Raw genomic sequence first — 15844 nt, 5'->3', positions numbered from 1 at the left:
ATGCAAGGGCACTTCAGGAACTTAAATACAATTTAAAAAATGTCACATCTCAGAACCTCATCCTGCTGTCCAGCATAAACAGAGATGCCTCGTGTGGTTTATAATTAGGCTGTATTTAAAACAGTTTACCTTTTCTGCTTTCTCTGCTTTTAGTTTTCGAACTACTTCTCCTTGAAGAGCCACCTTGTCATACAGGGCTTTGGCTTCTGGTGTGTCTGAACCACTGGTTTCTATGCTTGTTGCCTGGGGTGAAGCAGATGTCTGAGCTGCTGGTGGATGACCTGGCTTGTAATCTTGTCCAGTCTTTTCTTTATATTCTGCCTTTAGAGACAGGAGGAGCCTGACAGCTTCATCCACTTTATCCTATGTGGAAAGCAAACAGGAGTTCAAGTGGATTAAGAAGAACTTAAGATACAAGTGATTCTGAGGCTAAAAGAAACTTCTGAGTTTCAATCTGACAACCAGCAAAATGTACATGGTGGAGAAAATGAGAACGAATACGCATCAGATTATCTAAAAATCTAGATACCAACAATGAGAACATGCTGCAGGGTTACCAACAGAATGGAACCCCAAATCATCCTGCCACTTGTGATCTATTAACAAGGATACAGGAGAATCTGCACTGAAGAATATGGGGAAAGGGCAGCATTAAGATACCAGTGATTCTGAAAGCAGACATATTTCTCTGACTCCTTTTAGGCACTGTTACTGAAAAGCCAATTTTCATTTTAATTCATTCTCTGGCTTGGAAAAGCCTTGCTAGACCAACAGCCTGGAATAATAGGTACTTTCCATTCCCCACACCATCCCACACTGCTCTAAAATAAAAGAATGCTTCTATAGTACTGGAATTCCACCCAGGTCACACTGATCCTTTTAAATGCCAGGAGTCAATTAAACTTTTTCACACTTAGCAGGACATCATATTAATAAGAAAATGTAGGAATGTTCATCTGTCAGAGGTCCCTACGTGAGATACTAGAAAGCTTCATTGTCGGGTATTAACAGATTTATACAAGACTGGTAGAAGGCAAGTGTCTAAACTGCCACCAGAGGCAGAAATACAATGCCAGAGAATTTATTTGAAGGTTGCTTTATACAAGACTTCCACCCAGTGGCAAGAGTTAAGATTGATAAAACTATATTTACCACTATTATACCTTTGAAGCTTTTTCTGCTTTGAGACTGCGAACCACCTCCCCTTGTTCAGCTACTTTATCATAAAGCATTTTGCTATCTACTGAGCTAGAAGATGTCAAATTATTGCAGGAAGTAGACAGAAAAGAAGCAGAAGATGATGTACAAAGAGAAGATGCAGGTGGATTTCCTGGTTTGTATTCTTGGCCTGTCTTTTGTTTATATTCTGCCTTTAAAGTTAAAAGCACTTTCACGGCATCATCTATCTGCTCCTGAAGCAAGAGAACGAGATAAAAGGTAAAGACAGAATACAGTTGCAACAGCTAGTAATGTACAGTAGGAAAAACAGCTCAACCCTACCAAGAATTACATTAATATAGGCATTCTAATATACTGCTTAAGGGCCAAAACTTGTTTGGCCATAAATGTGCCTTTTTATATGGTCTGCCAGATTGGCTGCAATATACCAGGGACCCAAATCATGTAGCATAGGTGTAGAATGACATTTGTGCCCACAGCTACAAACTGAAAACAACTGGCTTCTATGCTCGTGCAACAGCCTAGCCAGTTTTATATGCTGTTATTTGGGAGCCAAATAGGAAAGATTCCAAGATAAGAAGGTTAGATGGGCACTGTCAGATTACTAGCACATTTCTATTACTAATGTCATTCCAGTTTTAGAACTACAACTTATCTTTCCTCAACTATGTCTTTATTTTGCACTGGACTCAGCTTGCATGATAAAAATGAAGAAGTTCCCCATTTTGGTTTTCTGCACTAGACTTTTGTAAAAGAATTAGGAAATGTTTGTATTAAAATTAAGAAATAAACCCTAAACATATCTGTTTACTTTTAGTCCAGTAAGTTTTTCAAAATCTATTAATTAGGGCAGGGGTGGGCAAAATGCGGGCTGGACACGGCCCACCAGGCCATTCTATCCAGCCTGCAGGGCCCCTAAAAAATTGAGAAAATTAATATTTATTTTCCCCTTGCTGCCTGTCATGCGGCCCTCGATGGCTTACCAAAAACTCAGTAAGCAGCCCTTTGCCTGAAATAATTGCCTGCTCCTGAATTAGGGTCTAAATTAAGCTGAAAGCAATCTTTCCACTTCCAGGCATGTTAGAAATCAGTACCACTATACCTTTGAAGCCTTCTCAGATTTAAGTCTGCGGACCACTTCACCTTGTTCAGCTACTTTACTGTATAGAGATTTGCTGTCTGTTGGGCATGGAGATGTAGAAGTAGAAACTGGTGAAGATTTACTAGGGATCACTGTTGCAGGTGGGTTTCCAGGTTTGTATTCCTGGCCTGTCTGCTGTTTATATTCTGATTTTAGAGTTAAAAGCACTTTCACTGCAGCATCTATCTGATCCTGAAGCAAAAAGGAGGTGGAAACAGAAAACAAGCAGAAGATATAAAACAAGAATTGCACAAAAGATACTTTTCATAAAACAAAACAGACACTTTACAAGTCATAAGTACCTCAAATGCTATTTGCATGCATTAGATTACACCAAGTTGATCTAGTAAAGAAAGTTTTGATAGTTATCAAATGAGGCATTCAGATATAAATAAATACAAATTATAAAATACTTATCCTTTCACAGCTCTAACATTCCATTACAAAACAATAACACTACATGCAACACATCTAACAACATTATTTTGCTCAAATTTTGTAATGACATCAGCTATATATTCCCCCAAAATATTTAGTCATTAAGCACAAAGTGTTAAAAGCTTCCACTTGTGATATGCTTCTAAACTGTTCTTCCCAAAAAATAGTTTTGTGCGTACATACACATGTACATATAAATAAAAAGAAAGCTCTCCATGAAACAGGAGCCTCTTCCTCAGGTGTTCAGCACCAAATAGTGACAATGGTTCTTAATTTAGTAGCATCTGGAGTAACACGAGAAAAAGAAGAAAAATAGTCTTACAGTTGAAGACTTTCACTAGTGACCTAATTCAGAAAATGCATTTGTGCGTCTTCTGGGATCACGTGGGACATTTTTACACATGCTCTGGGACACAGTGCCGGGTGCTTTAATTAGCAAGCCACACTAATTAAAAGCACCCATGTGTCACATGCATCAGCGTTCTGGCACTGAGAAATGGCAGTGGGGTACTTTGAACTAAAAGCTCAAATATATTCAATGAGCTTTTAGTTCAAAAAGCACCCCCCACCATTTTTTCAGAGCGGCAACACTAATGGAAGGCTGCTACAGTGCGTCAATTTCTATGCTCCAGCAGACTTGATTAACTGAGTCTGCTCCAACCAGCTCTATTTACAGCACGTCGAAGCAGGTTCCCCGCACGTCTGTAGGAGCCCTTCGTTGGTCAAAATTTCTCAGAAGAGGAAGCTGGGAAATTTGACATGTCTTACAAATAAGGTACCTAATTTACACTGGCACAGAATCATTAACAAATAATATTTATCTGAACACTACTTGAAGTGCGACACTTTAGAAAAGATGACATGACAGACCCCAAATCAAACAAATTTAAGGATTTTTAAAGAAAAGCCAAGAAACAAAGCTGGCTTTTATCCTGAGAGAGGAGAGACTGAAAACATTCTTGAAATAGCATTCTCTAGACTAGGTTTGTTGCACACTTACTTTTGGTGCTCTCTCAGCTTTAAGCTTCCGGACCATATCCCCTTGTTCTGCCACTTTATCATAAAGAGTTGTGCTGTCCAGCATGCTGGAGGTCTCAAGGTTGGAGGGCACACTAGGTACTGAAGCAGCAGCTGCTGGATGACTTCCAGGTTTATACTCCTGACCAGTCTTCTCCCTGTATTCTGCTTTCAAGGCCAATAGCTGTTTCACAGCTGCATCAATATCTTCCTTTGATGCCTTCTTAGCTTTCAAGTCACGAACCACATCACCCTGAGCAGACACTCTGTTGTAAAGTACCACAGGGTCCGCAGGTGCAGTAGAGGTATCAGCAACAAATGGAGGAGTAGGCTTTTCCTTGGAAGCAGAGCTAGCCTTTAAAAACAGAAGCAGATTCTTTTTGTGTTCCATGAATGTTTTACAGCAGTAAATGCTATGGGAATATTTCCTAAAAGACTCTTTACCTCTTTCTTTGCAGTTTCTGCCTTGGTTTTCTCCTTTGAGCCAGATGTTGGCATTTCCTTTGTGTGTCCATCAGGGATATAAATCAAAATGCACGGAGCCTCTTTACAGCTATATGGGCTACAGAAAAAGGTTGAAAAAGCCACCATTTAATATATACTCTCTATAGAGCCATAATAGGAAAAATACAAGTAGAATGCCTACAAAACGCTTTGAAAAAGCCCAAGAGAAAAAAAAATGGAATATCACCACACTTCTTGCTCCACATTCCCACACTATGTTCCACTATAGCAGCAACTGTATCTCTATATAATTGCAACTGGAAATTTTAGTAATGAAGAATAACAGTCTATTCTGGGTGGTGTACTGTATTTGAAATTTCAGTTTGTCACCTAAACTCCCTCTCACCAGAGAATTGCAGATTTTAACTACATAATTTTCATTTAGTTCAAACAGCAACTGAAAACAGCTTTCCCCATTTCTTTGAATTAAAATCAAGACTTATACATTTAGATAGGGGTGCATCGATAAAGATTTTATGGGCTGATACTGATGGCTGATTATTGACTGCCAACATGCAGCCCAGAAGCTTGGAGAGCATTGCCCGGCTGGTATGTCTGTGGGGTGTGCAGATCGAGGCCCCCTCAGTGAGGGAGGACATGGGGCTGGGGCAGGCACTATCCTGCTGGGGCAGGGCATGGGATGGAGCCATGAGCCACTCATCTGTGGTGGGGGGGGCAGCACTGCAGGCGAAAACATGGGAGCCAAGTGCACCCTGGATCTGTGCACAGGGTGAGGGCAGGTTGCACACCTGGGGCTGGGGCTGCACCAGTCTCTTCCCAGCAGGGGGAGCTACAGCCACTCCAAAATTCACCCTAGCTCCCCTCCCAGAGTTGCTGTCACCTGCCCACCCCCCCACCCCACCCAGGCCCCCTTGCTGGGAAGAGGCTGGCACAGCCCTGGCCCTGAACGCACAGCCTACCCTTCCTTGATCCATGCACAAATCTGGGGGGCACATGTCCCCCATGCTTTCCCCAGGGTGCACAGAGCACCACAGTGTAAATATTTGTGTATGTTACTAGGGTTTTCACACTGCTGTTGGTGAACAAGAATATTAGTTCAATTTCTACTTGAGAGAGCATTATTGTGTGCATGAAAGCAGAAAAAAATATATTAAAAACATTTTACTGATCTTTACTGGCAATTCTCAGCCTATAAATTGAGGGTGTTTCCAGCTGCTTACCTAATTGGCTCATAGGGTTGATCACAAATAAAGAATCCTCTTCTCTGAAGCTGTATAATGTCCCCTTTTTTCAATTCTTTAAGACAGGGATCACCTAACATCAGTTCTTCTTGCTGTAAAAGTTACAGGAAACAGATATTTTACAAGCATAGTTTTAAAAATACAAAGAATTTTGTGTTGAAAGATTTTGAAGATCATCAGATTTCACAATTAAACCTAATGCCAATGGATAAGATGCTTTCAAAGAAACGTGTAAGTACAGTTATTCCTATGTTATAGCTTTTCAGCAACAAGCAATGTACCACACCCTGCAGAAATTTAATTAGGAAAATTGGGCTTGCATATAGGGTGAGATCATGAATAGATTAGAAATCTGTGAGATAGCTTAATATGTGAGGGTGAAAGTGCCAAAAATAGTGTCAGAAAGCCCAAGAGTTAAATATTATCTAGCGGGAAATCCAGAACTGTTTTATAAAGTAAATGCTTGAATTTAAGGTAGCAAAACTAACAGGAACACTGTACTCTTCTTCACTTACCACACACTCTTGAATAAGACATGCACCTTGTTTTGGGGAAAGGAGAATGAAGGAAATAAGATTTGTCCTTGAGGAAAATAGCCAGTAGTCTTACTTTCCACTGCCAAGGCTGCAGGCTCCAGCCATGCACAGTGGGCACGGAGTCCTGATCAGCTTCATTCCCTCTCCCTCTCCCCCCTGCTGTAGGATGAACGAGGGTGCTACTGTAGCAGTTACCCCACACAGCCACAGCCTAAATGTACAAAAACTGATAGTGTAAAAGTCTTGCAGCATTAAAAAAACTAACTAACTAAAAGTTAGCACCTGCTGTGAAACTGTTAAACTGGTGGTGCCTGACCTCACCAGCTCAAGAGGCAGATGAGTGGTGCCAGACTTTTCTGCAGGCCTGAGGCAGTCCATTGGCCCAATCTGGTGCACAGTGCTCATCCAGCCAAGGGCTAACTCAGGTGTGCAGCAATGGCTCACAGGCCCAATCCAGTACCACACAGAAATGGCCCAGTGGGCCCCAATCCCATTGCACTGGATCTGTGCTGGCAGGTCCATTCCTGTTTGTCTGCATCGTGCCTGCCCAGGCCATTGCAACAGCAACAATGGTAATGTGCGTGCCCATTCTGCAGGGAGCAGCCACTTCTTGGTGAGCACACTTCCCAGAGGTGAGGGTTAGGAGTGCTCCAAGCACTTGTGGGTACCCAGAGGGCAATGGCAGGAAAATGGGCACATGCATGATCCCTAGCACATGGCAAAGTCCCAACACTGAAGCTGCATTCCAGCCCCCCTCATGGGAATCCCCATGCCTGGAGATGGGGAGCCAGAGCCAGGCAGCGAATCTGCTATCAGGGTGGGATCCATGTGCACAGAAGGGAAGGGGGACAAAGCCTGCTCACTCTGACAATTCAGCTGCACAGGAATGGCCCAGCTGGGGCTGATTACACATGGCTTCATTGGAACCCTTTCCATGTGGCTGGATTGGGCCCTGGCTTGAGCCAGGCATGTGGGAATGGAGCCTGATCCCTCTGCACAGGACTGACTTGGGGCTGATCTGCCTGCATGGGCATTTGGCAGCAAAAGGGTGGTGGTGGTAACTGCCGCCAAATGTCAAGACCCGCAGGATGCGCCCTGGGCCAGATTACGTAGCTCCACAGGCCAGTTGAGTACCCCTGGGTTAAACCATTAGCTCTTGGGCTTGCTGCAAAGAGAAGGGGAGTGAGGCTGAGTTAATAAATTCATCCCCAGCTACATGTAACCCAAGCCTCCAGCTCCTGCAGAAGTCAGTTGCCTTGTTTGAAGACATGCACCTATGGAGGTCCCATCCAGCCTTACTTCTCTCTGATTTCATCCCAATTTCCTGGGAAAGGTATGTGCTCTATGGCAATTGTTTAATAACGATATTTTCCTTAAACTGGGAAATAAGAAACTTCCTCAGCCAAGAAGAAAAGATCTCTACATCTCACGGTATCATTCAGAGACAAAAGGCTTGGAAGAGGATGTGAGGAAGCCTAGAAGGAACTCCACCACAGCAATGATACATAATTTATCATATAATTTGCAGAGATTGAGATACAAAACCCAGTAAGACTGCATCTATAAAGTATCACTTTGCATTTAAATTTAATTGAAAGAACCAGGGAGTAAATTCTCAATATATAACATTTTTCTTCTCCAATTGTGACATGTTATTCAACTTATTATACAGTGATCCCCACTAGGCTGCAGCTTCATTAACATTAAAAGCATATCTATATCCAGCAGTGTCCCTGCAAAACCCCACCACCGCTATTAAAATGTCAATCATGCACTAGCTCCTCTCCAACTGGCAATTACCGTAGCTCCACTGAGGAACGGTGAACTACAGATAAGTGTACATATACTTAGTATAAGTATATTGCTTTAGAATGCACGTAAGTTGGACTTGCTCAAATGGCCAAAACACCTTTGTATACTACCAATATATTTAAGAACCTACAGGGTAAGAATAACTAGAGATGGTGGTGAAAAAAGAGAAGGGGGGAAAAAGCAAAGGCTTTACAGGAAGAATAGGAGAGTTACCTTGCTATTTCTGTTGACATACTGCTTGAAATCTTCATCTTTGCCCAGGACTGGTTTGGTGATGAGATGTTCATAGTTAACACAGACAGATGGGATAAGAGGTGCAGATGGCGTGTTTGTTAGCCAAGTGATCTTAGCAGTTTTTTTGTAATCCTTGTTCTCTAGGTTCAGCTTGGCATCAATCGATACAATTTTCCTGTTTGAGTTTCTACATGGGAAACAGAAGAATGTGAATAAATGGCAATTTTACACAATTTTGGAACATTTTTGAGCTCCTCTTGGAAAAAAGAAGTCTCCATAATATTGAAGTTACTGGTCAAAAATTATTTTAAAATGTCCTAACATAGATGGAACAGAGAACCACCCCCCACTAGTCCGTCCCCACCCCACAGAGGATAAAGCTCAGCACATTGTAAGTAGTAAGTGACTAATTAAAAGATACTCTTTTAAAATGTAAAGTTAAGTTCCAAGAGGAGAAAAAAGGGGGTGGGAGAGGACAGTGTCATTTGTTAAACACAGGGCTGCATTATTTACATGCGTCTGAAGGGCTCTGTTGATTAAATGCACAGAACACCATATTAACAATTTCAACATTTAGTAGCAGACTCTTTTATATCTATTAATATCTATTAGTGATAATTATATCACTAGTCTGTTCCTGATGCACCTTTAATTTTGCTTTCATTACAGACAAGTTTTGGATCATAATAGAATTTACATGAAAAAGAAAAATGAAATGCATCAGCACCAGAACAGAAGCATATTCTATTTCATACTGCAAGTAATGCCTCAAAGCAACAGTAATGGAACAGCCACAGGATCTAAACAAGAACTGTTATACAATAACAGGCTATTTAAAGCAGTGACTTCAGACTCACAATTCTCTATTAAATAGGCAGTTTGTAATCTATTTACACAATACTTAAGCATGCTAACCATTATGGCTTATGATTGTCAATTAAAAGTTGAAATGCTAAAGCACTCTATTCCAAATACCTTACATTTGTTACCTGTGTATCTTAGTGATAATAATGTTGCCCCAATTTATGAATGTAACCATTTCTCCCTCCGTCAGCGTGTCTGCGTCTGCACCCTCAATCAGCACTCTAGAGCCATACCATACTGGCTTCAACCCAACATCAGGATTCTGTATATTCAAAATTAATAAAAAAAGCATGTGTTATCATAGAAGCCAGCAGAGCAAAATTCTATCAGAGCTTCACTCTCCCTATGTGCGCACGTGTGTGTATACAGTAAGTCAAAAATTACAAACACACAACATGATCATCTTCATGGACAAAAATCATAAGCAGCCACCACGATTGAGGCTACCTCAATCTTTTTCATCACTTCTAGTTCATTTATCATAGACTATGTATCATTCTAGGAAATCCCAGATTGACTACAGGGTAGACTCATCAAAAGAACGTATTCATAAAAAGCTTTAGCAACCCAAAGCACTATCATGTGCCCAATCAAACTTCTGCCCTTAAAGTTCTGTCACCTGGCCCATAGAGACTGAGCATACTTGTCAAAGTTTAAGTCAAGTTTTTGCTTGGCAGCTTCATTATACAATAAATTTTTATAACACTCATTCATTTTCAGAATTTCACATACTGTGCTCAGTATTTGCTTTTGGTTGCACAGATCAGTTAAACCGTTATTTTTAAGTAATAAGCATTTCAATGCTATACAAATATTCAACTTTATAGTATTCCAAAAATGAAGAAAAACAGTCATCAGTCACTCCCATTTAATAATGTGAAACCCAAGTTACAGAGTTGGGACTTGCCTAGCTGGGAACGCAGTTTGGAAATTCCTACCCTGATTCAGTGACACTCCTTGGTCCCAGCTGCTTACTGCAGCCCAGGGGTGTCACTCATTTGGTCCAGTGGGCTGGATTTGTGGTGTGGGACCGTCTGCAGAGAGCCCATGGACACCCCCCACCACACACACACACACACACACACACACACTCTTTAGCAGTTCCAGGTGTCACAGCACCTGCCTCAGGACCTGCACTGCATGCACTTCCCGCTCCCTGCTGGTCTAGAATTGTGCTACTTTTTGTATGGAACATGTGCTGGACTGGCTGGCGGTGGCTTCATCCCAGACCAGCTGGTATAGGTAGCAGGGATCCAGGACAGGTTGGAATAGGTGCAACATGTGGTGAACAAATCAACACAGATCAGGGCAGGGGCAGCACAGGAAGCTAGATGATGGGGCTCTACAGGCTAGATGTTTGACACCCCTACTGTAACCTACAGACAGCACCATTTTTAAGTGTTCCGTCCTCTGATGGTTATCAAAAGATGAATGAACTGAAGAACCTTTGGGTGTTTGGCCACTTCTTTCATCTCCTCCACAGCTTCAGGAATGTTCACAGTGACGACGTCATCTTTCAGTAAAGCAGTGTACCGAGGTGCTACTGGGTCTATAACCTATAGGAAACAAATGGAATAACAGTGAATCTCTCTCACTCGAAGAAACAAGTTTTCCACTAGCAATGATCGTGCCTCAGTTCAACCTCACAGACTACCATACTGCCACTGCACATGTAAAACAAGTCAAAGAATAATGCAGGAATATTAACTGGTATCTTTATGTTACTGCACTTGCTTGTGTTCGATTTTAATGCTACTTTAATTCAAAAAATTTTAACAAATTGCAGAATATGGTTACAAATAAGCAAAGCATAAACCAATTCTTCAAACTTTCATGAAATTAATATAAAAGGTAGAAGATAAAGATCTGGAACTGTGGCACTAGAAACAACCCAACTTTTGAATTAACACTTCAATGTAGGCATTACTTTCTCCTTTTCACTCGATGTATTTTATTTTCTATGCCATGTACTAGCATTGCTTTCTAAACCGGTTTATTTCTGAGTAGCTACTTTTTAAATCAAAATATCAGCATGGTTTAATGCCTGGTTTGCTAGGCTCCAAAACCACGCTCATTTTTTAAGGCTTAGACAGATGACTAGTTGAACCAACATAAACAAGGAGTTAACAATCATAAACTCCTATAATGGTACAGCTTACTCAAAACCCTGAGAAAAATCAGGGTATAAAACTACATCAATGAGAGTTATACCAGTGTAATGTCATTTCTCCTTTCAACTAAGTGGCACCCCATTGTGCAATGCAAACAAGTTAGTACCTACTTAATAGCTACACAGTGACAAGGCCCTGGAATAGTATCTAGTTAGTGGAGAAGCAATCAAAAAAAAATCACAGGCCATTCGTCTGCTCTGAAGCCCTGAGTGGGGTACAGTGTCACAAAAAATAGATTGGCATTTTTACACATGCTTCAGGGGGGGGGGGGGGGGGAGGGGGAAGGAGGGCGGCACGGCACTTTAATTAGCAAGCTGCACCAATTAAAAATGCTCAAGTGTCACATGTATCAGTACCCCTGGTGCTGAAAAATGGCAGTGGGGCACTGAACTAAAGCTGATCGAATGAGCTTTAGCTCAAAGCACCTCACTGCCATTTTTTAGCACGGAGATGCTGATACAGGTGATGCTAGAGTCTGCTGGAACATGGTCATTTCTGTGCTCCAGCTGACTTGATTTAATCAAGTCTGATTAAATCGCATCTGCTCTGACGAATTAGCTTTCTAACGTGTCAGGGCTGGCTCCCTACACATCTATACGAGCCCCATCTGCCCAGGTTCTCAGAATTTTTTGAGCTCAGCAACTGTTTTGCTTGTATAACGAGTGCCAACTGGGTTTATGATGTTGAGGAATACTATTTTAGTACATCAGCATTAGATCACTATAATAAGGCAATACCACAGTATTAAATTTGTTCCAGTTAATCCACCTTAGCTTATTCTTGCCCTTATTAGCAGTAGTAGTATTCTGCTTATTATGATGCCTCCTCCCTATACTTTTAAGTCTGTTTCCAAACTCATCTACCACCACCTTTCACAGGGATGCTGTGATCTTCATTACTTTTATTAAATGTTTCAGGGAACCTTGAATACAATACACACAAAAGCAAAATTAGGAATAAAAGGGAACTGGTAGACTACCTCATAAACAAACTGGAAATTTAAACCAAAAAAGAAATACAAGAAGTTCACTCCGTGCGTGAAAATAATTTGCTACCTTACATCTACATGCTGCTGTATGGCAATGTTGCTATAGTACTGCGCTTTAGTACTTTGATTGGAAGTATTAAAGCACAGCACAGTAACAGCCCTTTCTGCACCATGCACACCACACTTAGAATTCGCTGCTATGTCATTGTAGCAGCGCACTGTACTGGGGGAGTGTGCTGGTATGGCAACATAGCTCCATGTGTAGACCCACGTGATTGCTACATTGCCGTAGCATGCCATATAGCAACCTAGTGATCATGTGTAGACCCACGTGATTGCTATGTTACCGTAGCATGCCGTATGGCGACGTAGCACGTCACTACATCACTGTAGGGAGACGTGTAGACGCACCCATAAAGTAGGAAATATTTTATTTTTAATTCGTTTACTGCAACTCAGCCATTTAGAGAAAAAAAAAAGTTTTGCAATCTACTATATTTTCTTGCATACAGCATGTCCCCATACATAATATACACCTTTGTTTTTGAAAGAGAGGAATTAAGAAAAAAGAAAAATCTACCTGATAGAAACTGAGTAGCGGTAGCTATGGAGCTGAGCCTGCTCCCAACCCTACGTACCAAATGGGGCCCACAGAACAACCCCAGATGCTGAGTCTGGGGCTACGTATTGGGCATGACACTGCATGCTGGACCCAACCTGGCATGACGGCCCTGGCCACAAACGGACCTCATGTGTTGACCCAATTCAGCATGTGGGACTATGTCATCCACCTATCCCCACTGGTCCAGAAATTTGGCAATGAGGGAGCAGTGACAGAGTTAATTGCTGTGGCTCCAAGATTCCTGGCAATTAACACTGCCACAGCGTCCTGGCCACCAAATTTCAAGTTCATGAGGACCCAGTTACCATGCATATAATGCACATCCCAATTTTTAACAGCAACTTTTGGTAAAAACAAACAACCCCCCCCCCCCCCCCCCAAAGGTGGGGGCTATATGTGAGAAAATAAGATATTTCATATCTGAATTCTTTTGCACTTGCAGGTGCAGAGTACTCTGCACTGACAAGGTATATGTTCACCAAAATTAGTAAGCACGGAAGCCAGGCCCTTGCAGTGTTTCAGTCAGATGTCCTAGGAAGGACTTGTTAATGTACCTAGAAAACGGGTACTTCCTATCCCTTTTATCCTCTAAATATCAGAATTACAATGACAATTAAAGTAGTGGTACCTTAACCCCACTCATCTCTCATAACTATGCCTCAGGTATTAATCATTCAACACAATACTCTATCAGCTGACTGTTTATAAGATCAAAAGTGTAATAAGTAAGAGTTCTGTTTCTCTACAGGTCTTTGAGCTCTGTCTGGAAAATGCACAGGAACAATTTCCATTTATACTATTGACTCCAATGCAACTGCACAGGTAGATGACAGATTTTGACTGATAGATATGGTGACAAATAAGGAGTCAAAGGTATAAGAGACTACTTAAAAAAAAAAAAAAAGAGAGGTTTTAAATAAATTAACACTGACATTCCCATCCGTGTTTTCAAATCCAAATTTAAAAAATCATTAATGTCTATGCAGCAACAGAACGAACCAGTTCATAATCCTTTGCATATTGAATGGACCAAATACATAAAACATGGAGGGAGACAAAATACATGCCAAACAAACAAATGCTACTTAAACGAGCAGATCCAGGAAAGGCCTTAACAAAAAACAAGCAGTAATCCCAATGCAGGAGTTACAAGCATTCATTCACACAGGTACACAAGTTATACAATCAGCACTAATGTTTCGCCTTATTATAGTGTCCAAGCATCCGCTGCCAAAAAGCAACTAACCATGTCAAGATGCAGTATTCCTTATCTGACACTCAATTCAGGAATATTAGGAGGGCTATTTAACACAGACAGTCATTATTACTAAAGCCCTTATTCAATTAATTGCAGAAAAGAATGAGAGTTGACTTGAAGAGATTTCCAGTTATGTTGGCAAATAAACCAACACAAAATAGGGCAATTTTTAAGAACAGGAATAATGCATTTTAAATGGATTTGTACAGCTCTTGTTAGATAAGCAAATGTGATTGTGCTATGAAGCTGCAAAATGACTTATGCTACACATGCTTACTTTAATGTAAGCTATGTGCTAAGGCAAAAAAGCATTAAGTAATACCTTCTTACAGATAGCTCGCAGCTTGAAAGCAGAAAAATGAAATGCAGAGTTTTCATATCAGATTTACAGCAAGTACCATTTCCTATCAATATAATTCCAAGTAAAGCAACTCAGCATCAGTTTGATAAATCAGTAAGGTAAGTGACAGCCCAAGTTAGAAAAGGGACATTCCATTTTCCTGAAAATGTGCCAATGATGCAACATACTGCAATTGCTACTTTTTTATAATGAGCATTCCATGAATGCTGGATTCACTACAAAACCCAGGGGGGATGGATACCAAGAAGAAATGCTATCAAACTAATACGGGCACATATATATTATACATACCTTTTTGTTAAATGCCCAAATTTTGTCCCATTCCATGTTCACAACAGATCGAGAGGAGCCCTGAAAAGCAAGATTAATAATCCTGAGTATTTTTAAGGACTTGAGTCCTTCATAAACATATAGAATGACTAATTATTATTCATGTTACTGTTTACTTCAAAAAGACATCACAAAGAGCCCCCAGTGTGGCATAATAACGATAAATAAAAGTCTGGTTAACATGTTTATGAGGATGCTCAAAAGAATCAGAAAAAGGAGAACATGGAACTCACTTGTGCTGCAATAAACTGTTTTAATCCTTCAACTGTCATACCTCTTCTCAGCACACCACGGACAGTGGGAAATCTTGGATCATCCCTACCAAAAAAAGGAATACAACTGAGAATGCTGTTGGCTACTATAGAATAAATTCTAGTACTGAGTGTAATATTTGAATGTAGGCTTTGCAAGCCAGTTTAAAAATACTTTAAAATATTATTTTGCTTGCATTACTTCAGTTTTGGTTGTAAGAGGTAGCAGAAGACTGAACTCTTACCCATGGAAAATGAAGTTGTAGTAAAGACTTCCCCACACTGCATACCAATGTTCCTAAAAGTTAACTTGGAGAGGAAAATTCTCTCTCACTGAGAGGAGCATTTTTCTAGGCCTATTACATCCATGGTGTCTAAAATGGGCAAGGTAAGAGCTTTATGTCCTGCTAGCCTGTTTCCTCCCATTTTTTTAGTTCAAAAACATTCTTTGCCCCATAGGCAAACATCTGTAACCTACAGCTCTCTTCTTGTCTTCTTCATATGTCAAGCTGGGGAGAGAAATTACAGTAATTTAAAGCTTCACCAAAGTAATTTCTACCCATATGAGGCACAGAAATGGGATGCTATTTAAGTATAAGGTGAATTTGTCTGCTTTCTCTGTGCTCGCCTTTGCCTCAGTAGCCATGGACTTACTAACCCTACTAGGTTTGGTGCTTTCTTGAGCGAAAAATATGGGGCTCTCTCCCAAAATGTCTCACAGATGACATTAAACAGGAATGAAAATAAACTGGGCAGATGTGTGATCCTTCCTTGAATGAAATAGTCACTAGGAATCCAAACTATGCTTCACCAAGATGAAGGGGGTAGTTCAGATCTCTGAGGTGCATACTTCCAGACTGTCTGCCTACTGAGGTCCCAGGCAGACATTCAAGTAAAGGCGTAATGGGATCTGATCCGCGATCCCAGAAGTCACAC

General features: G+C 40.9%; 1 protein-coding gene across 4 annotated transcripts in view; it reads right to left on the bottom strand.

Moving 5' to 3' along the window:
• Window positions 1-15844, bottom strand: part of EPRS (glutamyl-prolyl-tRNA synthetase) — a 55654-nt gene that overhangs the window by 19994 nt on the left and 19816 nt on the right. For 2 of the 4 annotated variants that reach the window (XM_014519323.2, XM_025202567.1), the window contains exons 11-21: window positions 14891-14975; window positions 14619-14678; window positions 10373-10483; window positions 9053-9189; window positions 8043-8250; window positions 5461-5573; window positions 4220-4337; window positions 3759-4130; window positions 2282-2512; window positions 1164-1412; window positions 130-363 (exon numbers count right to left, since the gene is read on the bottom strand). In XM_014519323.2, the coding sequence (XP_014374809.1) occupies window positions 130-363; window positions 1164-1412; window positions 2282-2512; window positions 3759-4130; window positions 4220-4337; window positions 5461-5573; window positions 8043-8250; window positions 9053-9189; window positions 10373-10483; window positions 14619-14678; window positions 14891-14975 (1918 nt within the window). The remainder of the gene's footprint in view (window positions 1-129; window positions 364-1163; window positions 1413-2281; window positions 2513-3758; window positions 4131-4219; window positions 4338-5460; window positions 5574-8042; window positions 8251-9052; window positions 9190-10372; window positions 10484-14618; window positions 14679-14890; window positions 14976-15844) is intronic. The other 2 variants (XM_014519324.2, XM_006022344.3) reach the window with 2 other exon arrangements.

The sequence above is a fragment of the Alligator sinensis genome, unplaced genomic scaffold (assembly GCF_000455745.1).
Source record: "Alligator sinensis unplaced genomic scaffold, ASM45574v1 scaffold178_1, whole genome shotgun sequence".
NCBI classification, from domain to species: Eukaryota; Metazoa; Chordata; order Crocodylia; family Alligatoridae; genus Alligator; species Alligator sinensis.
Note: the sequence above shows the minus strand (reverse complement) of the source record. Positions and strands in the feature narration are given on the sequence as shown.